Below are 25464 nucleotides of genomic sequence, written 5' to 3' on the forward strand. Positions count from 1 at the left end.
TAATGTTGCTGGATAGGCCTTTTTTGAAGGTCGCGCAGAGGGCCTCATTATTCCAGGACAATTCTGAAGCAAGTGTACGGAATTGTACGGCATACTCGCCAACGGAAGAATTACCCTGGACCAGGTTCAACAGGGCAGTCTCAGCAGAAGAGGCTCGGGCAGGTTCCTCAAAGACACTTCGGATTTCCGAGAAGAAGGAGTGTACTGAGGCAGTGACGGGGTCATTGCGGTCCCAGAGCGGTGTGGCCCATGACAGGGCTTTTCCGGACAGAAGACTGACTACGAAAGCCACCTTAGACCTTTCAGTGGGAAACAGGTCCGACATCATCTCCAGATGCAGGGAACATTGGGAAAGGAAGCCACGGCAAAACTTAGAGTCCCCATCAAACTTATCCGGCAAGGATAAGCGTATCCCAGGAGCGGCCACTCGCTGCGGAGGAGGTGCAGGAGCTGGCGGAGGAGATGACTGCTGAAGCTGTGGTAGCAACTGTTGTAGCATAACGGTCAGTTGAGACAGCTGTTGGCCTTGTTGCGCAATCTGTTGTGACTGCTGGGCGACCACCGTGGTGAGGTCAGCGACAACTGGCAGAGGAACTTCAGCGGGATCCATGGCCGGATCTACTGTCACGATGCCGGCTGGCAGGTAGTGGACCCTCTGTGCCAGAGAGGGATTGGCGTGGACCGTGCTAGTGGACCGGTTCTAAGCCACTACTGGTTTTCACCAGAGCCCGCCGCAAAGCGGGATGGTCTTGCTGCGGCGGTAGTGACCAGGTCGTATCCACTAGCAACGGCTCACCTCTCTGGCTGCTGAAGATAGGCGCGGTACAAGGGAGTAGGCAGAAGCAAGGTCGGACGTAGCAGAAGGTCGGGGCAGGCAGCAAGGATCGTAGTCAGGGGCAACGGCAGAAGGTCTGGAAACACTGGCAAGGGACACACAAGGAACGCTTTCACTGGCACTAAGGCAACAAGATCCGGCAAGGGAGTGCAAGGGAAGTGAGGTAATATAGGGAGTGCACAGGTGATAACTCTAATTGGAACCACTGCGCCAATCAGCGGCGCAGTGGCCCTTTAAATCGCAGAGACCCGGCGCGCGCGCGCCCTAGGGAGCGGGGCCGCGCGCGCCGGGACAGAACAGACGGGGAGCGAGTCAGGTAGGAGAGCCGGGGTGCGCATCGCGAGCGGGCGCTACCCGCATCGCGAATCGCATCCCGGCTAGCAGCAGGATCGCAGCGCCCCGGGTCAGAGGACGTGACCGGGGCGCTGCAGCGGAGGAGGTGAAGCGAGCGCTCCGGGGAGGAGCGGGAACCCGGAGCGCTCGGCGTAACAATCCTCTTGTCGTTGTACCTTAGCCTGATTGAAAGCTTGGAACAATCTCGTATTCTACAGAGTCGCTTTAGAGAGAAAAATTACCCTAAATCTATTCGAAATAAAGCTTTCAATCAGGCTAAGGTACAACGACAAGAGGATTTGATAACTGAAAAAACTGTTGCTAATAATATTGAGAAAGAAATCACAAACCTTACAATAGACAAATGTAAAAACAGTAAAAAACCTAATAAGAATTACAGTCATAATTTTGTCACCAATTTTAACTGTGCAGCACCCAAGATAAAAACAATACTCAATAAATATTGGTATATATTAAAAGGTGATCCGATTCTTAAAGATATTTTGTCGGACCACCCGGGTGTCACATTCCGCAGATCACAAAATCTGCGGAATCTGGTGGCCCCTAGTGATGGTTTGAAAAATAACCGATTTGTCATATCCAATTCTGTAGCACAAGATAATGGCACTATTCCATGTGGGAAAATGAGATGTAAATGTTGCACTATGATAGAAAAAGGTGATAATTTTGTTTGTAATATTAAAAAAAAAAACTTTTGGATCAAAGGAGCGCATGGTTGCGAAAGCAGCTATGCGATTTACCTTTTATCTTGTATTTGCGGTCTGCAGTATGTGGGCCGCACCGTTCAGACGGTGCGGTCCAGCATGAATAAACATCGGTCCAATGTAGGAAGGCAATTCATGCTACACAGTGTCTCACGACATATTTGTCAGATCCATGCAGGGAATTTTGATTGTTTAAAATTAAAAATTATTGAAGTTATACCATCTACTATAAAAAAAATCGGTTCCAAAGGTTAATTAATAGAGAATCATATTGGATTTTTTAACTTGGTTCCCTTTTTCCTGGGGGTTTAAATGAGATGATTGAGAACGCTGGGTAGCATGACCAGCTTTCCACTACCATATTATATATATATATATATATATATATATATATATATATTATTTTTGTTTTTCATATATATTTTTTTATATATCTTTTACATCTATTCTTTTTTAGTATATGTTTGTGGTATTTTTATTTTTTAATTATTAATCTATTAGTTTTTATGTGTGTTTTTTATCTGCTCCTGCACATTGCTTTTACATCAGCAATGTACGGGTTAACTATTATGTATAAATACGGCATGTGTCTCTACCCCTAACATGCCTGATGAAGCTGGTTGTCCAGCGAAACGCGTTGCATGCCGGGTAAATAAACCATTTTACCTTTGAAGTCTTGTGCGCTGCTTTTATCCTGGGCTGTTCCTTGGAGGGATCCGTTTGAGTGGTGTGAATTTAACATTAATGTGAATGGGTCTCATTAATGGGTCTCATTCACCCTGCGGAATTTCAGAAACTGTTCAGCGCAAAGAAAGAACAGGTTCATTCTTTGCGCGGATTCTGCGAGCACTGCATGGGCATCAATGGTGACGGGTCAGTGCCCCGTGGCCCTAGCGCCGAAGTATTTTCGGTGGTGGCCGCCAGACGGAATCTCCGCAGTGTGAACGCACCCTTTGAGTGAAAACCTCCATCCATCAGCAAGGGCATTGACGAAGAAACGCCCGGGCAACGGAGTGGCTTTGTAAGAAGCATTTCAAGGTCCTGGAGTGGCCTAGCCAGTCTCCAGATCTCAATCTCATAGAAAACCTTTGTTGGGAGTTGAAAGTCTGTGTTGCCCAGCGACAGCCCCAAAACATCACTGCTCTAGAGGAGATCTGCATGGAGGAATGGGTCAAAATACCAGCAACAGTGTGTGAAAACCGTGTGAAGACTTACAGAAAACGTTTGACCTCTGTCATTGCCAACAAAGGGGATATAACAAAGTATTGAGATGAACTTTTGTTATTGACCAAATACTTATTTTCCACCATAAATTGCAAATAAATTCTTTTAAAAATCAGACAATGTGATTTTATGGATTTTTTTTCTCAATCTGTCTCTCATAGTTGAGGTTATAACCTATGATGAAAATTACAGCCTCTCATCATTATAAGTGGAAGAACTTGCACAATTGGAGGATGACTAAATACTTTTTTGCACCACTGAACCTATTCGGGGCACTTGTGTAATGGGCACTTATGAAACAATGTGAAAGGACGTATCTACCTACTAATGGACCTAACTACCTCATGAGGGGGGCACCCTACTCTTCCCCCAACCCACTTATCTACCCGCTTTACTGTGTGGGACACTAAGGGGGTATTATTACTGTTTGGTGCGCTATAGGTGCTGGAAAAGTACAGAGCCTAAAATGTTTCTCTTGCAGGTTCTGTGGACTCCAATTAGAGAAGACATCACCTGATGTACTTGTATGTAGTCACTTATATAGTCTGTAGGGCCTGGGTCACTGCTGTCTGTGTACAGTGGTGTTATCTAGTCACTATATAGTGGTTTTGTGTAGTCATTCTGTGATGTAAATATTTGTCCCTTGTATAGTCATGTTATTGGTGATACTGGTCTGTGTATAGTGGTGTTATTAATAATACTGGTCTGTGTATAGTGGTGTTATTGGTGATACTGGTCTGTGTATAGTGGTGTTATTAATAATACTGGTCTGTGTATAGTGGTGTTATTAATAATACTGGTCTGTGTATAGTGGTGTTATTAATAATACTGGTCTGTGTATAGTGGTGTTATTGGTGATACTGGTCTGTGTATAGTGGTGTTATTGGTGATACTGGTCTGTGTATAGTGGTGTTATTAATAATACTGGTCTGTGTATAGTGATGTTATTGGTGATACTGGTCTGTGTATAGTGGTATTAATAATACTGATCTGTGTATAGTGGTGTTATTAATAATACTGGTCTGTGTATAGTGGTGTTATTGGTGATACTGGTCTGTGTATAGTGGTGTTATTAATAATACTGGTCTGTGTATAGTGGTGTTATTGGTGATACTGGTCTGTGTATAGTGGTGTTATTAATAATACTGGTCTGTGTATAGTGGTGTTATTGGTGATACTGGTCTGTGTATAGTGGTGTTATTAATAATACTGGTCTGTGTATAGTCGTGTTATTGGTGATACTGGTCTGTGTATAGTGATGTTATTGGTGATACTGGTCTGTGTATAGTGGTGTTATTAATAATACTGGTCTGTGTATAGTGGTGTTATTGGTGATACTGGTCTGTGTATAGTGATGTTATTGGTGATACTGGTCTGTGTATAGTGGTGTTATTAATAATACTGGTCTGTGTATAGTCGTGTTATTGGTGATACTGGTCTGTGTATAGTGATGTTATTGGTGATACTGGTCTGTGTATAGTTGTGTTATTAATAATACTGGTCTGTGTATAGTGGTGTTATTAATAATACTGGTCTGTGTATAGTGGTGTTATTGGTGATACTGGTCTGTGTATAGTGGTGTTATTGGTGATACTGGTCTGTGTATAGTGGTGTTATTGGTGATACTGGTCTGTGTATAGTGGTGTTATTGGTGATACTGGTCTGTGTATAGTGGTGTTATTGGCAATACTGGTCTGTGTATAGTGGTGTTATTGGTGATACTGGTCTGTGTATAGTGGTGTTATTGGTGATACTGGTCTGTGTATAGTGGTGTTATTAATAATACTGATCTGTGTATAGTGGTGTTATTAATAATACTGGTCTGTGTATAGTGGTGTTATTGGTGATACTGGTCTGTGTATAGTGGTGTTATTAATAATACTGGTCTGTGTATAGTGGTGTTATTGGTGATACTGGTCTGTGTATAGTGGTGTTATTAATAATACTGGTCTGTGTATAGTGGTGTTATTGGTGATACTGGTCTGTGTATAGTGGTGTTATTAATAATACTGGTCTGTGTATAGTCGTGTTATTGGTGATACTGGTCTGTGTATAGTGGTGTTATTAATAATACTGGTCTGTGTATAGTGGTGTTATTGGTGATACTGGTCTGTGTATAGTGATGTTATTGGTGATACTGGTCTGTGTATAGTGGTGTTATTAATAATACTGGTCTGTGTATAGTCGTGTTATTGGTGATACTGGTCTGTGTATAGTGATGTTATTGGTGATACTGGTCTGTGTATAGTTGTGTTATTAATAATACTGGTCTGTGTATAGTGGTGTTATTAATAATACTGGTCTGTGTATAGTGGTGTTATTGGTGATACTGGTCTGTGTATAGTGGTGTTATTGGTGATACTGGTCTGTGTATAGTGGTGTTATTGGTGATACTGGTCTGTGTATAGTGGTGTTATTGGTGATACTGGTCTGTGTATAGTGGTGTTATTGGCAATACTGGTCTGTGTATAGTGGTGTTATTGGTGATACTGGTCTGTGTATAGTGGTGTTATTGGTGATACTGGTCTGTGTATAGTGGTGTTATTAATAATACTGGTCTGTGTATAGTGGTGTTATTGGTGATACTGGTCTGTGTATAGTGGTGTTATTGGTGATACTGGTCTGTGTATAGTGGTGTTATTAATAATACTGGTCTGTGTATAGTGGTGTTATTGGTGATACTGGTCTGTGTATAGTGGTGTTATTAATAATACTGGTCTGTGTATAGTGGTGTTATTGGTGATACTGGTCTGTGTATAGTGGTGTTATTGGTGATACTGGTCTGTGTATAGTGGTGTTATTAATAATACTGGTCTGTGTATAGTGGTGTTATTGGTGATACTGGTCTGTGTATAGTGGTGTTATTAATAATACTGGTCTGTGTATAGTGGTGTTATTGATGATACTGGTCTGTGTATAGTGGTGTTATTGGCAATACTGGTCTGTGTATAGTGGTGTTATTAATAATACTGGTCTGTGTATAGTGGTGTTATTGGTGATACTGGTCTGTGTATAGTGGTGTTATTAATAATACTGGTCTGTGTATAGTGGTGTTATTGGTGATACTGGTCTGTGTATAGTGGTGTTATTGGTGATACTGGTCTGTGTATAGTGGTGTTATTGGTGATACTGGTCTGTGTATAGTGGTGTTATTAATAATACTGGTCTGTGTATAGTGGTGTTATTGGTGATACTGGTCTGTGTATAGTGGTGTTATTGGTGATACTGGTCTGTGTATAGTGGTGTTATTGGTGATACTGGTCTGTGTATAGTGGTGTTATTAATAATACTGGTCTGTGTATAGTGGTGTTATTGGTGATACTGGTCTGTGTATAGTGGTGTTATTGGGGATACTGGTCTGTGAATAGTGGTGTTATTAATAATACTGGTCTGTGTATAGTGGTGTTATTAATAATACTGGTCTGTGTATAGTGATGTTATTGGTGATACTGGTCTGTGTATAGTGGTGTTATTAATAATACTGGTCTGTGTATAGTGGTGTTATTGGTGATACTGGTCTGTGTATAGTGGTGTTATTAATAATACTGGTCTGTGTATAGTGGTGTTATTGGTGATACTGGTCTGTGTATAGTGGTGTTATTAATAATACTGGTCTGTGTATAGTGGTGTTATTGGTGATACTGGTCTGTGTATAGTGGTGTTATTAATAATACTGGTCTGTGTATAGTGGTGTTATTAATAATACTGGTCTGTGTATAGTGGTGTTATTGGGGATACTGGTCTGTGTATAGTGGTGTTATTAATAATATTGGTCTGTGTATAGTGGTGTTATCAATAATACTGGTCTGTGTATAGTGATGTTATTGGCAATACTGGTCTGTGTATAGTGGTGTTATTGGTGATACTGGTCTGTGTATAGTGGTGTTATTAATAATACTGGTCTGTGTATAGTGGTGTTATTGGTGATACTGGTCTGTGTATAGTGGTGTTATTAATAATACTGGTCTGTGTATAGTGGTGTTATTGGTGATACTGGTCTGTGTATAGTCGTGTTATTGGTGATACTGGTCTGTGTATAGTGGTGTTATTAATATTACTGGTCTGTGTATAGTGGTGTTATTGGTGATACTGATCTGTGTATAGTGGTGTTATTAATAATACTGGTCTGTGTATAGTCGTGTTATTGGTGATACTGGTCTGTGTATAGTGATGTTATTGGTGATACTGGTCTGTGTATAGTGGTGTTATTAATAATACTGGTCTGTGTATAGTGGTGTTATTAATAATACTGGTCTGTGTATAGTGGTGTTATTAATAATACTGGTCTGTGTATAGTGGTGTTATTGGTGATACTGGTCTGTGTATAGTGGTGTTATTGGTGATACTGGTCTGTGTATAGTGGTGTTATTGGTGATACTGGTCTGTGTATAGTGGTGTTATTGGCAATACTGGTCTGTGTATAGTGGTGTTATTGGTGATACTGGTCTGTGTATAGTGGTGTTATTAATAATACTGGTCTGTGTATAGTGGTGTTATTGGTGATACTGGTCTGTGTATAGTGGTGTTATTGGTGATACTGGTCTGTGTATAGTGGTGTTATTAATAATACTGGTCTGTGTATAGTGGTGTTATTAATAATACTGGTCTGTGTATAGTGGTGTTATTAATAATACTGGTCTGTGTATAGTGGTGTTATTGGTGATACTGGTCTGTGTATAGTGGTGTTATTGGTGATACTGGTCTGTGTATAGTGGTGTTATTAATAATACTGGTCTGTGTATAGTGGTGTTATTGGTGATACTGGTCTGTGTATAGTGGTGTTATTAATAATACTGGTCTGTGTATAGTGGTGTTATTGGTGATACTGGTCTGTGTATAGTGGTGTTATTAATAATACTGGTCTGTGTATAGTGGTGTTATTGATGATACTGGTCTGTGTATAGTGGTGTTATTGGCAATACTGGTCTGTGTATAGTGGTGTTATTAATAATACTGGTCTGTGTATAGTGGTGTTATTAATATTACTGGTCTGTGTATAGTGGTGTTATTGGTGATACTGGTCTGTGTATAGTGGTGTTATTAATAATACTGGTCTGTGTATAGTGGTGTTATTGGTGATACTGGTCTGTGTATAGTGGTGTTATTGGTGATACTGGTCTGTGTATAGTGGTGTTATTAATAATACTGGTCTGTGTATAGTGGTGTTATTGGTGATACTGGTCTGTGTATAGTGGTGTTATTGGTGATACTGGTCTGTGTATAGTGGTGTTATTAATAATACTGGTCTGTGTATAGTGGTGTTATTGGTGATACTGGTCTGTGTATAGTGGTGTTATTAATAATACTGGTCTGTGTATAGTGGTGTTATTGATGATACTGGTCTGTGTATAGTGGTGTTATTGGCAATACTGGTCTGTGTATAGTGGTGTTATTAATAATACTGGTCTGTGTATAGTGGTGTTATTAATATTACTGGTCTGTGTATAGTGGTGTTATTGGTGATACTGGTCTGTGTATAGTGGTGTTATTAATAATACTGGTCTGTGTATAGTGGTGTTATTGGTGATACTGGTCTGTGTATAGTGGTGTTATTGGTGATACTGGTTTTTGCACTTTTGTTTTTTCCTCCTTACATTTTAAAAATCATAACCCTTTCAATTTTCCACCTAAAAATCCATATTATGGCTTATTTTTGGCGTCACCAATTCTACTTTCCAGTGACGTCAGTCATTTTACCCAAAACTTCACGGCGAAACGGAAAAAAAAAATTATTGTGCGACGACATCGAAGAAAAAACGCCATTTTGCAACTTTTGGGGGCTTCCGTTTCTACGCAGTGCATATTTCGGTAAAAATGACACCTTATCATTATTCTGTAGGTCCATACGGTTAAAATGATGCCCTACTTATATAGGTTTGATTTTGTCGCACTTCTAGAAAAAATCATAACTACATGCAGGAAAATGTATACGTTTAAATATGTCATCTTTTGACCCCTATAACTTTTTATTTTTCCACGTACAGGGCGGTATGAGGACTGATTTTTTGCGCCATGATCTGAAGTTTTTATCGGTATGATTTTTGTTTTGATCGGACTTTTTGATCACTTTTTATTCATTTTTTAATGGTATAAAAAGTGACCAAAAATAAGCTTTTTTGGACTTTGGAATTTTTTTGCGCGTAGGCCATTGACCGTGCGGTTTAATTAATGATATATTTTTATAGTTCGGGCATTTACGCACGCGGCGATACCACATATGTTTATTTTTATTTACCCTGTTTTATTTTTTTAATGGGAAAAGGGGGGTGATTCAAACTTTTATTAGGGAAGGGGTTAAATGATCTTTATTAACACTCTTTTTTTACTTTTTTTTTAAAGTGTTATAGCTCCCATAGGGACACTGATCATTGTTATCCCATAGGGACCTATAACACTGCACACACTGATCTCTCATTCTGATCACTGGCGTGTATTAACACGCCTGTGATCAGTGTTATCGGCGCTTGACTGCTCCCCAGGTAAAAGCCCTCCCGGTGTCCTGTAAGCTGTTCAGGACGCCGTGATTTCACCGCGGCGGTCCCGAACAGCCCGACTGACTAGCCGGGATACTTTCACTTTCACTTTAGAAGCGGCGGTCAGCTTTGACCACCGCTTCTAAAGGGTTAATACCGCACATTGCCGCGATCAGCGATGTGTGGTATTAGCCGTGGGTCCCGGCCGTTGATGAGTGCTGGGACCGACGCGATGTAATGTGGGGTCGCAACGCGACCCCGCTTCATATCGCGGGAGCCGGCGCAGGACGTAAATATACGTCCCACGTCGTTAATGGGTTAATAATACTGGTCTGTGTATAGTGGTGTTATTGGTGATGCTGGTCTGTGTATAGTGGTGTTATTGGTAATACTGGTCTGTGTATAGTGGTGTTATTGGTGATACTGGTCTGTGTATAGTGGTGTTATTGGTTATGCTGGTCTGTGTATAGTGGTGTTATTGGTAATACTGGTCTGTGTATAGTGGTGTTATTGGTTATGCTGGTCTGTGTATAGTAGTGCTCTTGGCAATACTGGTCTGTGTATAGTGGTGTTATTGGTTATGCTGGTCTGTGTATAGTGGTGTTATTGGTAATACTGGTCTGTGTATAGTGGTGTTATTGGTGATACTGGTCTGTGTATAGTGGTGTTATTGGCAATACTGGTCTGTGTATAGTGGTGTTATTGATGATACTGGTCTGTGTATAGTGGTGTTATTGGTGATACTGGTCTGTGTATAGTGGTGTTATTAATAATGCTGGTCTGTGTATAGTGGTGTTATTGGTGATACTGGTCTGTGTATAGTGGTGTTATTGGTGATACTGGTCTGTGTATAGTGGTGTTATTGGGGATACTGGTCTGTGAATAGTGGTGTTATTAATAATGCTGGTCTGTGTATAGTGGTGTTATTGGTAATACTGGTCTGTGTATAGTGGTGTTATTGATGATACTGGTCTGTATATAGTAGTGCTCTTGGCGATACTGGTCTGTGTACAGTGGTGTTATTAACAATACTGATATGTGTATACTGGTGTTATTGGTGATATCAGTATGGTGGCATTATCACTATATGGTGGTAGTAAAAGTAATAGTAGTGGTCATGGTGTGGTGCAATTATTTGTCCCTCGTAAAGTGGTGATATTGTTTGTCTATAGTGGATTTTATATAATAACAGTAAGATGGCATTGACTAAAACAGCATTTAGTTTTAGTTTTATTTCAGTTATCTGAATTATTTTAGTTTTAGTCCACTGACTGTCATAAGATTTTAGTTGACTAAATCTTTAGTAGACTTAGAATTCGACTTACAAATTAATTTTAATATTAATAATAAGACTAAAGGGGTTGTGCAGCCAGAAGAACATGTCACTTATTGACAGGATAGGGCATAGGTGTCTGATCACAGGGGTCCCAAGAACAGGGTCCCACTTCTCTGTGCGTCCTGGAGCTGCAGACGCCCCATCATCAATTTAGAGGTATGGGAGAGCTGGCAATCTCTCTCTTTTAATACTATTAGAAGACTGATAATAATATTATTAATAATAATAATAATAATAATAATAATTATGATACTTATAGTAAAAAGAAAAAGATCAAATAATAATAATAATAAAAATAGTAATAATGTTAAATGATTACAACACAAATTATTAATAATACATATTAATAACATCAACAAAATAATAAAAAGAATAATAAAATATCACTAAGAGAAAAAAAATAATAAAAACAAATTATAAAAACAAATTTGTAAATAAAAACAAATAAAAAGATTAAATAATAATGATGATAAAAGTATGAAAAATATGAATTATTAATAACAACAAAATGATACTACAAACTACTGATTAAAATAACAATGTGAAATAATAAAAATAATAAAATTAAGTAATAAAAAATATATAATAAATAAATAATATATATATATATATATATATATATATATATATATATATATATATATATATAATATCATCTGTAGTTGCAGTATCTTGTAATACCTTTTTTATTGGACTAACAAGATTTTGTAGACACAAGCTTTCGGGATTCCTCCCTTTATCAAGTCATAAGCATTGATCAACACATCTCTCTCTCTCTCTCTATCTATATAATTATACACATACAAGAACGAAAGACACATATCATCTTTTGCTTGCACATATCATCTACACCTGCAATTGAAAAAGGGAGCTGTGACTCCCGAAACGCGTCTTGCTTTATATTTATTATTTTCTTTGATTTCTTATGCTGTAAGAATAAATTATTTATTCATTTTTCACCAATACCCACAACTTCGGGTTATTTCCTTGGGAGCGCCATCGCAGCTTTTTTCTCTTATACCTCTGCATGTCAGGAACTGTCCAGAGCAGGAGTGAATCCCAGTAATAAGCCTCTCCTGCTCTGGACAATTCCTAACATGGGCAGAGGAGGCAGCAGAGAGCACTGTGATCAGACAGAAAAGAACTACACAACTTCCTGTGGAGCATACAGCAGCTGATAAGTACTGGAAGGATTAAGATTTTTACATAAAAGTTATTTACAAATCTGTTTATCTTTCTGGTACCAGTTCATTTAAGAAATCCCCCCCCCCCCCCCCCCCCGGAGTACCCGTTAAAGAAAATGAGACAGTTTCAGTAAATCCAGTAGCTAACCTCAGTATACCATGATATATAACTTAAGTTTATAATAAGAAAAAAACCAATATATATATATATATATATATATATATATACACCGTATTTATCGGCGTATAACACGCACTTTTTAGGCTAAAATTTTTAGCCTAAAGTCTATGTGCGTGTTATACGCCGATATCGCCCCAGGAAAGGCAGGGGGAGAGAGGCCGTCGCTGCCCGCTTCTCTCCCCCTGCCTTCCCTGGGGTCTAGAGCCCTGCTGCCGGCCCTTCTCACCCCCTGGCTATCGGTGCCGCTGCCCGTTCTGTCCCCCTGACTATAGGTACCGGCGCCCGTTGCCTCCCCCCATCCCCGGTGGCATAATTACCTGGGTCGGGTCCATGCTGCTGCAGGCCTCCGGCGTGCATCCCCTTCGTCGTTGCTATGCGCTGCACGGTGCACTGATGTCATGCGCCGCACCGTGCAGCGCATAGCAACGACGCAGGGGATGCACGCCGGAGGCCTGCAGCAGCGCGGACCCAACCCCGACCCAGGTAATTATGCCACCGGGGATGGGGGGAGGCAACGGGGCAGCGGCGCCGGCAATGGGTGCCCCTTCTCTCCCCCTGGCTGTCGGTGCCCAAACCCAAATATCCTTGGTAAAATGAGGGTGCGTGTTATAGGCCGGTGCGTGGTATACCCTGATAAATACGGTATATATATATATTTTTTTTTTTGGACTGTGCCACCTTATGCACTTTCCAGAGGGATAACTTAGGCTCCTAAGTTAAACTCTTAAAGAAAATAATATTCTGATTGCGAGGTGTCTGACCAATGGGAACCCCGTGATCTCCTGCCCAGTGCCCCGGCTCTCCTTATGAATAAAGTTACATTGACCATGTCAGAAAGATTTGGCTGACTCCCCCCCTCCATGCATCTCAATGGGAGAGCCAGGGATAAACGAGTGCTTTATCTCCTGCTCTCCCATAGAGATGCATAGGGGGGGGGGGGGGGATGTGGTTGCCACAGCTTTATTCATGGGGAGAGACGGGGTGTCGGGCAGGAGATCTCAGGGAGTGCTAAAGATAGGGGATACATTTATTTTAAACTGGTCTACTCCTTTAAGAATAATCTCCATCGTTGGCTCCACCATTCATCCCATATGTAATTACAATATTGGTGTCATATGTCGTTGAGCAGTGGTCTCCAAAGTGTGGACCTCAAGCTGTTGCAAAACGACAACTCCCAGCATGCCCAGACAGCCGTTGGCTGTCTGGGCATGCTGGGAGTTCTCGTTTTGCAACAGCCTGAGGTCCACACTTTGGAGACCACTGTAGTAGATGCTTCCTTTAAGACTCCTTCTCAGGCACCCTTGTTATCAGCTAATGTTTCAATATTTGCTACTTGAGGTCAATGAGTTATGTAAAATTAGAATAAAAAGGGAAAGAAAAACAATGTAACTTACCTTGACCATTTCCTCCAGTCGCCTACAAGAAAAAAAAAAATGTTAAGTGGACACGAAGAGTAGGAAGAAGAATAAGTTAGAGCTGGTAGGATCTCAACTCACCGGTACTGGAAGAGCTTGACTGACAGGACAACTGGCCAAACACAGCAGCAGCACCAAGCGGAGCTCCATGATCTTGGTGAACAGGTTGTTCAATTCTTCTAGGACACGTGCCGAGGAGGATTTTTATAAATCCCATAGAGCTGGGGGTGGGGCCAATCCATATGTAGACAGTGAAGCCCCCACCCCCATCCCAATCCACCCCCAGGAAACCATAACCACGTGTTATATTTACCTATAACTTTCAATGTAAAGCTAGTCTGGGGTATCACTATCTATATATATATATATATATATATATATATTTAAAAAAAAAAAAAAGATTGGTGGTCCCGGTAGTCATAACCGAGAGAACATAACGCAAATTTATTAAGGCTACAAAAGTTCTTTGGTTACACAGCAGATGTCTAGACGGTTGTCCTGTTCTGTCCAGATGCCTTCAGTCGAAAAGATCCCAAGACACCAGGGTCCAAATGCAACACTTTCTTCTTCGTCTTTCTATAGCTACACCCTTGAGCTATGCCTGGCCCACATGAAATACTTTGTACAATACTGGGCACCAGTGTACAAAAAGATATAGTGGAGCTGGAGAGGGTTCAAAGACGGGCAACCAGAGTAAAAAGGGGAAATAGAGGACTTATAACTGAGGGTTATTTAGTTTAAAAAAAAGAAGGCTTAGGGGAGACATAATAACTATGTATAAATATATTGGGGGACCGTACAGAGATCTCTCCATGATCTATTCATACCCAGGACTGTATCTATAACAAGGGGGCATCCTCTACGTCTAGAGGAAAGAAGGTTTCTACACCAGCACAGATGGGGGTTCTTTACTGTAAGAGCAGTGAGACTGTGGATTTTTCTCCCGGAGGACATGGTCATGGTGAACTTGGTAAAAGAGTTCAAAAGGATCTAGATGCTTTTTTGGAGAATAATAACATTACAGGTTATGGATAGTAGATTTATAGCGACAGAACGTTGATCCAGAGATCTATTCTGATGCCATATTTGGAGTCGGGAAGGAATTTTTACTTCTAGTATGAGGGTTTTTTTGCCTTCCTCTGGATCAACTCAATAGGGACTCATTAGGGAGATAGGTTGAACTTGATGGACTCTGGTCTTTTTTGAACTTTATAAACTATGTAAGTATGGACCCCCTCTGGCCATGGGCATTTGGGCATTGCCCTAATGGTTGGGTTGTCCCCTATATACAATGATAATTTTTTTCCATGTTTGAAGACGTCTACAGAGATTTCATGTTACATTTGATGTTTCATTGTGTTATATTTGAACAGGTTTACATTGTGACATCAATGCATTTGAAGAATCCTGTATTATGGGTTTATAAAGTGTAATTTATGTTAATATTCCTCTTCCCATCATAGCCCATTGTCACAATTACCAGAGATACAGGAAAAGCGAAACTGGACACTATGTGTAACCTTTCCTATTCAAGGTCACCATGATTGTTGTACAATGGCTTGTGGAATATTTTGTCTGCCCCAACAACCCTTCTGGCACTGGACATTCCTGGGCCTAATGGTCACCTATTCCTTATAATTTAAAGAATTACTTGTCTGCTTTGTTGTTCTTAAAGAGGCAGAGGCATCAAATGATTGGATAAACGAGCTGAGTTGTATTGCTTCCTCATTCCCTGGGTCTAGGTGTAGCTGTAACCTCTGCACCCTCTACTTAACCTTATTTATATGATACAAAAAAACAATTATAGTCCTCAGTATGACCTGTAATGCTAGGTTTACACGGCCGTTTGCATCAACCCATTGAGGGTCCGATTGGGTCTTTTTTTTTTTAATGAGCAGATCGGACCCTAAAACGGATCAGATGCAAATGGCTACTAACGGGTCATGATGGACCATATTCACTTGCATGTGGTCGGTAACCCGATAATCTTACAAGATTTAAGCGGAGAAAAAACATAGTGCTTGCACTATTTTTTTCTTTGCTAAACTCCCGTCCTTCTGGCCGGATTGTTGCTGGAACTCTGAATAGCATAGTGCGACGGCAATGTGAATGAGGCCTAAGCTGCCCCCTGAAGAGCTCAACAAGGGCCCAAGATGTATGTTACTCAGGTAAATGGGAATATTTACAAATTCCCCCAAGGAACTTTCAAACTAGTTGGCAGTATTGATCAGTAGTGGACCCATACAGCCATAGAACTTTAGGTCTACCCCAATATCTTTAGGGCTCATGCTTCACCATACCAGAAGAGGACTGTAAAACTATAAATAGACTTTTTGGACCAAGGAAACATTTTCTCTGCTGGCCCCAATGAAATGATAAAGTTTTTTTTATTTTATTTTTCATTTTATTAATAGACAAAACAGGAAATGCAGAACAATATAATTCAACATTTCAGGAAGCATATAGAGCAGTGGTCTCCCAACTGTGAACATCCTGCTATTTCAAAACTACAACTCCCGGCAAGCCCGGACAGCCAACGACAACATCTGGAGTTAAATAGCTATGTTAAATAGCTGGGTAGACAAGTCTCATCATTTTCCTATATTGAAATAAAATCCAAAATTGAACAAAAAGAAAGGAGAAAAACAGAAAATGCAAAAAACAAAAACCAAGAACGTCATAATCAAGTGGAAGTGAAAAAGTTGTGAAAGTGCTCAAAGTTTATGGGTAACTAGAGTTCCTTTCAAATCTTCAAGCCATTGCCACATACTTTCGTCTTTACATAGTTGAATGCGCTGACAACAATATCACACAAAAATTATCAATGGAAATCAAATTTATCAACCCATGGAGGTCTGGATATGGAGTCACACTCAAAATCAAAGTGGAAAACCGCACTACAGGCTGATCCAACTTTATGTAATGTCCTTATACAAGTCCCAATGAGGCTCAGTAGTGTGTGTGGCCTCCACGTGCCCGTATGACCTCCCTACAACACCTGGGCATGCTCCTGATGAGGTGGAGGATGGTCTCCTGAGGGATGTCCTCCCAGACCTGGACTAAAGCATCCCCCAACTCTATAGGTGGATGGAGCGAAACATGATGTCTCAGATGTGCTCAATCAGATTCAAGTCTGGGGAACGGGCAGGCCAGTGCATAGCATCAATGCCTTCCTCTTGCAGGAACTGCTGATACACGCCAGCCACATAAGGTCTAGCATTGTCTTGCATTTGGAGGAACCCAGGACCAACCGCACCAGCATATGGTCTCACAAGGGGTCTGAGGATCTCATCTTGGTACCTAATGGCAGTCAGGCTACCTCTGGCAAGCACATGGAGGGCTGTGCGGCCCCCCAAAGAAATGCCACCCCACACCATTACTGACCCACCGCCAAACCGGTCAGGATGTTGCAGGCAGCAGAATGTTTTCCACAGCGTCTCCAGACTCTGTCACGTCTGTCACAAGTGCTCAGTGTGAACCTGCTTTCAAGAGCACAGGGTGCCAGTGGAAAATTTGCCAATCTTGGTGTTCTCTGGCAAATGCCAAACATCATGCACGTGTTGGGCTGTAAGCACAACCCCCACCTGTGGACGTTGGGCCCTCATACTACCCTCATGGGGTCTGTTTCTGACTGGTTGAGTGGACACATTCACATTTGTGGCCTGCTGGAGGTCATTTTGCAGGGCTCTTGCAGTGCTCCCCCTGCTCCTCCTTGCACAAAGGCGGATGTAGCGGTCCTGCTGCTGGGATGTTGCCCTCCTATGGCCTCCTCCACGTCTCCTGATGTACTGGCCTGTCTCCTGATACCGCCTCCATGCTCTGGACACTACGCTGACCGCCACAGAAAACCTTCTTACCACAACTCGCATTGATGTGCCATCCTGGATGAGCTGCACTACCTGAGCCACTTGTGCGGGTTGTACACTTTGTCTCATGCTACCACTAGAGTGAAAGCACCGCCAGCATTCCAAAATGACCAAATCATCAGCCAGGAAGCATAGGAACTGAGAAGTGGTCTGTGGTCACCACCTGCAGAACCACTCCTTTATTGGGGGTGTCTTGCTAATTGCTTATAATTTCCACCTGTTGTCTGTTTCATTTTCACAACAGCATATGAAATTGATTGTCAATCAGTGTTCTTCCTGAGTGGACAGTGGGATTTCACAGAAGTGTCATTGACTTGGAGTTACATTGTGTTGTTTAAGTGTTGCCTTTATTTTTTTGACCAGTGTACATGTTATGAGTTGGACCAGGTTTGGTGTTCAGGGGCAATTTTTTCCTAGGTTTTCTATGGCATTGTGCGTTGCTGGGACGATGCCCGGGTGAGTCAGTATGCTTGGACTTAGAACTTGTGGAATTGGTTTCGGGGTCCACGCTCATCCAAGGTACATAAATACCATTCCTTTCCACTCAGTCCTTGCCTCTGTTTGTCTGTACTGCACCAACCTTTCCTTAGTTTCTGTATATGTGATCCTGTGTATTATGACTTTGACTATCTTTAAAGGGGTACTCCGGCCCTGAGATATCTTATCCCCTATCCAAAGGATAGGGGATAAGATGTCTCACCGCGGGGGTCCTGCCACTGGGGACCCCTGCAATCTTGTATTCACCACCCACCTGTTTGAGCCGTCATGCCCCCTGCCATAGACTTGCATAGTGGGGCGGGGGTGATGTCACACGGGGGCGGAGTCGTGATGTCACGATACTCCAGCTCCGTGGTCACCACCCGGCTGTTTGTGAGCTGGCAGAACGGCGTGCAGCTCAAATAGGTGGGTGGCGAATATAAGATTGCGAAGGTCTCCAGCGGCGGGACCCCTGCGGTGAGACATCTTATCCACTATCCTTTGGATAGGGGATAACATGTCTCAGGGCCAGAGTGCCCCTTTAAACATTTACTCTCTCTTTCTCTTGATTTGGTATCTTAGCAGTTGTCTTGGATTTGGACCCAACTATGTATCCTTTCTCCTCTGACATGTGATGTTTTGACACGTGCTATCCCGCGCAGGGTTTTGTCGGCCAGTTGTGGAATAATCGCCTAGGGTGATTACACAAGTAGGCAGGGATTGAGGGTCTGGGTGAGATCAGGGCTGCACTATTCCCTGCCCTACTTGACAATACATTTCATTGTTAAAGTAGTGCCCTATAAATCCCTTTCTTAGTATATGGGCCCTCAGAAGGCGCCATAGGATCCTTGGGGGAAAATTTATCAAAATCTGTCTAGAGGAAAAGTTGCTGAGTTGCCCATAGCAACCAATCAGATCGCTTCTTTCATTTTTCACAGGCCTAAAGCTGCTGAGTTGCCCATAGCAACCAATCAGATCACTTCTTTCATTTGTCAAAGGCCTAAAGTTGCTGAGTTGCCCATAGCAACCAATCAGATCGCTTCTTTCAGTTTTCACAGGCCTAAAGTTGCTGAGTTGCCCATAGCAACCAATCAGATCGCTTCTTTCAGTTTTCACAGGCCTAAAGTTGCTGAGTTGCCCATAGCAACCAATCAGACCGCTTCTTTCAGTTTTCACAGGCCTAAAGTTGCTGAGTTGACCATAGCAACCAATCAGATCGCTTCTTTCATTTTTCACAGGCCTAAAGTTGCTGAGTTGACCATAGCAACCAATCAGACCGCTTCTTTCAGTTTTCACAGGCCTAAAGTTGCTGAGTTGACCATAGCAACCAATCAGATCACTTCTTTCTTTTTTCACAGGCCTAAAGCTGCTGAGTTGCCCATAGCAACCAATCAGACCGCTTCTTTCATTTTTCACAGGCCTAAAGTTGCTGAGTTGCCCATAGCAACCACTCAGATCGCTTCTTTCATTTTTCACAGGCCTAAAGTTGCTGAGTTGCCCATAGCAACCAATCAGATCGCTTCTTTCATTTTTCACAGGCCTAAAGTTGCTGAGTTGCCCATAGTAACCAATCAGATCGTTTCTTTCATTTTTCACAGGCCTAAAGTTGCTGAGTTGCCCATAGCAACCAATCAGACAGCTTCTTTCATTTTTCACAGGCCTAAAGTTGCTGAGTTGCCCATAGCAACCAATCAGATCGCTTCTTTCATTTTTCACAGGCCTAAAGTTGCTGAGTTGCCCATAGCAACCAATCAGATCGCTTCTTTCATTTTTCACAGGCCTAAAGCTGCTGAGTTGCCCATAGCAACCAATCAGATCGCTTCTTTCATTTTTCAAAGGCCTAAAGCTGCTGAGTTGCCCATAGCAACCAATCAGATCGCTTCTTTCATTTTTCACAGGCCTAAAGTTGCTGAGTTGCCGATAGCAACCAATCAGATCGCTTCTTTCATTTTTCACAGGCCTAAAGTTGCAGAGTTGCCCATAGCAACCAATCAGATCGCTTCTTTCATTTTTCACAGGCCTAAAGTTGCTGAGTTGCCCATAGCAACCAATCAGACCGCTTCTTTCATTTTTCAGAGGCCTAAAGGCCTCTGAAAAATGAAAGAAGCGATCTGATTGGTTGCTATGGGCAACTCAGCAACTTTTCCTCTGGACAGGTTTTGATGAATCTCTCCCAATGTATGAGGTCTGCCCTGGGCAGCTCCCACGTAGGACATTGATCCAGATGGGTAATAGTTGTCTCTGTAAGAGTAAGCTAAAAGCATAAGTTGCCTTTGAGTGATTCGCAGACTAGAAATGGCATTGCAAACATATTTTAGCCACACTCAGATTTTATTAGGTAGATCCTCGTCAGCACAAACCCCCTGAATGGGAAAATATGAGATATATATATATATATATATTTCCCTGGGGGGTAAACTTAATTTGTCCCATGTAAGATCCCACGAGAGAAAGGTACCTGTGAACCTGTCCAACAGTGCCCATCTGCCCCAGAGTTTTAGGGTGCGTTCACACTGAGGAATAGGAGAAGAATCCTCGCGTACAATTTCCGCCGCAGAATTTACGTTATTTTTTCACACGAAATTTGCGTGAATTTTGCGAGAAAATCACGCGGAATTCCACGTCGAATATAGAAGGAAACTGGAGTTTTTTGCTGGCCTACAACCACCAATTGGAATTTCCCTTTTTATTTCTTTATTTATTTTGTGCAGAATTTCTGCACGAATTTCCATGCAAATTCCGTGCGGAAAAATTTCAAGCGGAACATTTTTTACCATTGACTTCAATGGAATTCTGCTCGCGCATTCCGCAAGAAGAATGAACATGTTCTTTCTTCGAACGGAACGGAATTCCGCGGCAGAATTTACGCAGAGTGAACAGCGCAGAGTAAAATACATTGAATTCAATGGCAAAGCAGATGTTAATTATTTCTAAGCGTAGAATTCAAGAGGAATCACTCGAGTAAATTCCTCTTGAATTACACCCTAAGGGTGCGTTCCCACAGGGCGTATACGGAGCATATTTGACGCTGCGCAAATTTTACGGCAGAAGCGGGAAATACGCTGCGTATCCCTTGCTCACTATACACACAGGGCTTTCCGGCGGCAGCCCTATGTGTGTAGTGAGTTTTGGAGGCGGGGCTGTGTGACGCGCGGCCCGCCCCCAAAACTCTCTGCACACATAGGGCTGCCGCCGGAAAGCCCTGTGTGTATAGTGAGCAAGGGATACGCAGCGTATTTCCCGCTGCGGCCATAAATTTTGCGCAGCTTCAAATACGCTGCGTATACGCCCTGTGGGAACGTACCCTCAGGGTGCGTTCACACTGAGGAATTGACGAGGAATAATTCCGGTCAGGAAATTGTTGCCTTCTCCATCAAGCGGAATTTCCATGCGGAAATGAAGAGGAATGAAGGAGGAGGCTATTTAATCTACTTTTCTGAATTCCGCTTGAATTCCGCTTGAACGATGTCGGGCAGAATTATTTTTTACCATTGACTTCTATTGGATTCTGCTCGTGGATTCCGCTTGAAGAATGAACATGTTCTTTCCTCAAGCGGAAAGGAATTCAGCGCCGGAATTCTGCTAGCAGAATTTCCGCAGTGTGAACAGGACAGCGGAAATGACATTAAAGTCAATGGGCAGAAGGGATGTGCATCAATTTGGAGAGGAGAATTCAAGAGAAATTACTCGAGTAAATTCCTCTTGAATTACTCAGTGTGAACGCACCCGAGGCATTAGTAAATCCCTGAGGCAAGGAAGGGGTCATGCCATAATGGTGTATTTAGAGACCACATTATAGATTGCATAATTGGCTACGGCCTTCCATGCTGCTATTGTGTCTATCAGTAATGAATTAGTGATGACCACATTAGTAATGTCTTTGTACTTGGTGTGTAGGTGTACTGGTAGTAAAACAAGATTGGCCTCCAGGGAGAGACCCAATCTCTAGCATATCGAAAAACTGCAGCCTGGTTACAAAGCCTTATGTGACTTAGGGTCTATTTACACTTCTGAGTTTCCGCTTGCAGAATTCCGCCTCAAATTAAAGCCGATAGACTTCTATGGGATTCCGCACTCCCATTCACACTTCTGAAATTCCGCAAGCGGAATTTCAGAAGTGTGAATGGGAGTGCGGAATCCCATAGAAGTCTATGGGCTTTAATTTGAGGCAGAATTCTACAAGCGGAAATTCAGAAGTGTGGATGGGAGTGCGGTATCCCATAGAAGACTATGGGCTTTAATTTGAGGCAGAATTCTACAAGCGGAATTTCAGAAGTGTGAATGGAAGTGCGGAATCCCATAGAAGTCTATGGGCTTTAATTTGAGGCAGAATTCTACAAGCGGAAATTCAGAAGTGTGGATGGGAGTGCGGAATCCCATAGAAGTCTATGGGCTTTAATTTGAGGCAGAATTCTACAAGAGGAAATTCAGAAGTGTGGATGGGAGTGCAGAATCCCGTAGAAGTCTATGGGCTTTAATTTGAGGCAGAATTCTACAAGCGGAATTTCAGAAGTGCGGATGGGAGTGCGGAATCCCATAGAAGTCTATGGGCTTTAATTTGAGGCAGAATTCTACAAGCAGAAATTCAGAAGTGTGGATGGGAGTGCAGAATCCCATAGAAGTCTATGGGGTTTAATTTGAGGCGGAATTCTACAAGCGGAATTTCAGAAGTGTGAATGGGAGTGCGGAATCCCATAGAAGTCTATAGGCTTTAATTTGAGGCAGAATTCTACAAGCGGAAATTCAGAAGTGTGAATGGGAATGCGGAATTCCATAGAAGTCTATGGGCTTTAATTTGAGGCAGAATTCTACAAGCGGAAATTCAGAAGTGTGGATGGGAGTGCGGAATCCCATAGAAGACTATGGGCTTTAATTTGAGGCAGAATTCTACAAGCGGAATTTCAGAAGTGTGAATGGGAGTGCGGAATCCCAAAGAAGTCTATGGGCTTTAATTTGAGGCAGAATTCTACAAGCGGAATTTCAGAAGTGTGAATGGGAGTGCGGAATCCCAAAGAAGTCTATGGGCTTTAATTTGAGGCAGAATTCTACAAGCGGAAATTCAGAAGTGTGAATGGGAGTGCGGAATCCCATAGAAGTCTATGGGCTTTAATTTGAGGCAGAATTCTACAAGCGGAAATTCAGAAGTGTGAATGGGAATGCGGAATCCCATAGAAGTCTATGGGCTTTAATTTGAGGCAGAATTCTACAAGCGGAAATTCAGAAGTGTGGATGGGAGTGCAGAATCCCATAGAAGTCTATGGGCTTTAATTTGAGGCGGAATTCTATAAGCGGAATTTCAGAAGTGTGAATGGGAGTGCGCAATCCCATAGAAGTCTATGGGCTTTAATTTGAGGTGGAATTCTACAAGTGGAAATTCAGAAGTGTGAATGGGAGTGCAGAATCCCATAGAAGTCTATGGGCTTTAATTTGAGGCAGAATTCTACAAGCGGAATTTCAGAAGTGTGAATGGGAGTGCGGAATCCCAAAGAAGTCTATGGGCTTTAATTTGAGGCAGAATTCTACAAGCGGAAATTCAGAAGTGTGAATGGGAGTGCGGAATCCCATAGAAGTCTACGGGCTTTAATTTGAGGCGGAATTCTACATGCGGAAATTCAGAAGTGTGGATGGGAGTGCGGAATCCCGTAGAAGTCTATGGGCTTTAATTTGAGGCAGAATTCTACAGGCGGAATTTCAGAAGTGTGAATGGGAGTGCGGAATCCCATAGAAGTCTATGGGCTTTAATTTGAGGCAGAATTCTACAAGCGGAAATTCAGAATTGTGGATGGGAGTGCAGAATCCCATAGAAGTCTATGGGGTTTAATTTGAGGTGGAATTCTACAAGCAGAATTTCAGAAGTGTGAATGGGAGTGCGGAATCCCATAGAAGTCTATGGGCTTTAATTTGAGGCAGAATTCTACAAGCGGAATTTCAGAAGTGTGAATGGGAGTGCGGAATCCCATAGAAGTCTATGGGCTTTAATTTGAGGCAGAATTCTACAAGCGGAATTTCAGAAGTGTGAATGGGAGTGCGGAATCCCATAGAAGTCTATGGGCTTTAATTTGAGGCAGAATTCTACAAGCGGAAATTCAGAAGTGTGGATGGGAGTGCGGAATCCCATAGAAGTCTATGGGCTTTAATTTGAGGCAGAATTCTACAAGAGGAAATTCAGAAGTGTGGATGGGAGTGCAGAATCCCATAGAAGTCTATGGGGTTTAATTTGAGGTGGAATTCTACAAGCGGAATTTCAGAAGTGTGAATGGGAGTGCGGAATCCCATAGAAGTCTATGGGCTTTAATTTGAGGCAGAATTCTACAAGCGGAATTTCAGAAGTGTGAATGGGAGTGCGGAATCCCATAGAAGTCTATGGGCTTTAATTTGAGGCAGAATTCTACAAGCGGAAATTCAGAAGTGTGGATGGGAGTGCGGAATCCCATAGAAGTCTATGGGCTTTAATTTGAGGCAGAATTCTACAAGAAGAAATTCAGAAGTGTGAATGGGAGTGCGGAATCCCATAGAAGTCTATGGGCTTTAATTTGAGGCAGAATTCTACAAGCAGAATTTCAGAAGTGTGAATGGGAGTGCAGAATCCCATAGAAGTCTATGGGCTTTAATTTGAGGTGGAATTCCGCCTTGTCAATAGACCTTTAGGCTAGGTTCAGACTACGGAATCTTCGGCCAGAAAATTTCCACCCGGAGATTCCGAGTGCGGCCAGCGCCGATTGATTCACTGCGCAGACACTGCGTTCTCCAATAGACTTCAATGTGTTCCGTGACTATTTCCGCCTTAAGAATGTTAACATCGCAGCATGTCGCCAGCTTATCATGACCTGACGTCCTAAGTGTACCAACTTATGGGGGTGTTAAGTATACCTGCTGCTGGGGTGCCATTACACTCCACTGGCTTTTTTTTTTTTTATATCTATCAATATCTTGACTATCTAGGCTAATTATTGATTATCTAGGATATTGGCCCTTGTTGTTTCCTATTGGCTATACTTATTACATCTGTCAGGTCAGGCAGTTTTGTATCTATGTATATTTAGTGATAACTCCTATTGTGCTGTTATCACATTGTTTAGTGTACCCATCTGTAAGTACACTAACACTAAGTCACTTACTGCCTCACTCCTGGCCAAGTTTCACCCCCTCATTGTATTATTACTATTTTGCGGTACTGATATATACTTTTGTATATATACTGGCAATATTCAATGGTGACTCTGTCAACTATATCACCATTTGCATCTAGCAAAAGTTTATGAATCCAGAGGATCTGTTATATAAATACATCTCTAATACTTATCTATACATATACTTATCTATACATCAATGCTAGCAAATTATGCACTGTTTCCTGATTGTGGACATGTTTGTATTGAGTGAATATCATGGCTAATTATAGCCTCTACTCTGCA

At 41.9% G+C, this 25464-nt stretch overlaps 1 protein-coding gene across 2 annotated transcripts in view; it reads right to left on the reverse strand.

The window, feature by feature from the left end:
• LOC130361182 (embryonic protein UVS.2-like) overlaps positions 1 to 18222 on the reverse strand; it is a 78680-nt gene extending 60458 nt beyond the window's left edge. For both annotated transcript variants that reach the window (XM_056563852.1, XM_056563851.1), the window contains exons 1-2: positions 13788 to 18222; positions 13686 to 13707 (exon numbers count right to left, since the gene is read on the reverse strand). In XM_056563852.1, coding sequence (XP_056419827.1) covers positions 13686 to 13707; positions 13788 to 13856 — 91 coding nt within the window. In that variant the 5' untranslated portion in view covers positions 13857 to 18222. The remainder of the gene's footprint in view (positions 1 to 13685; positions 13708 to 13787) is intronic.
• Positions 18223 to 25464: the final 7242 nt, after the last annotated feature.

The sequence above is a fragment of the Hyla sarda genome, chromosome 3 (assembly GCF_029499605.1).
Source record: "Hyla sarda isolate aHylSar1 chromosome 3, aHylSar1.hap1, whole genome shotgun sequence".
NCBI lineage: Eukaryota > Metazoa > Chordata > Amphibia > Anura > Hylidae > Hyla > Hyla sarda.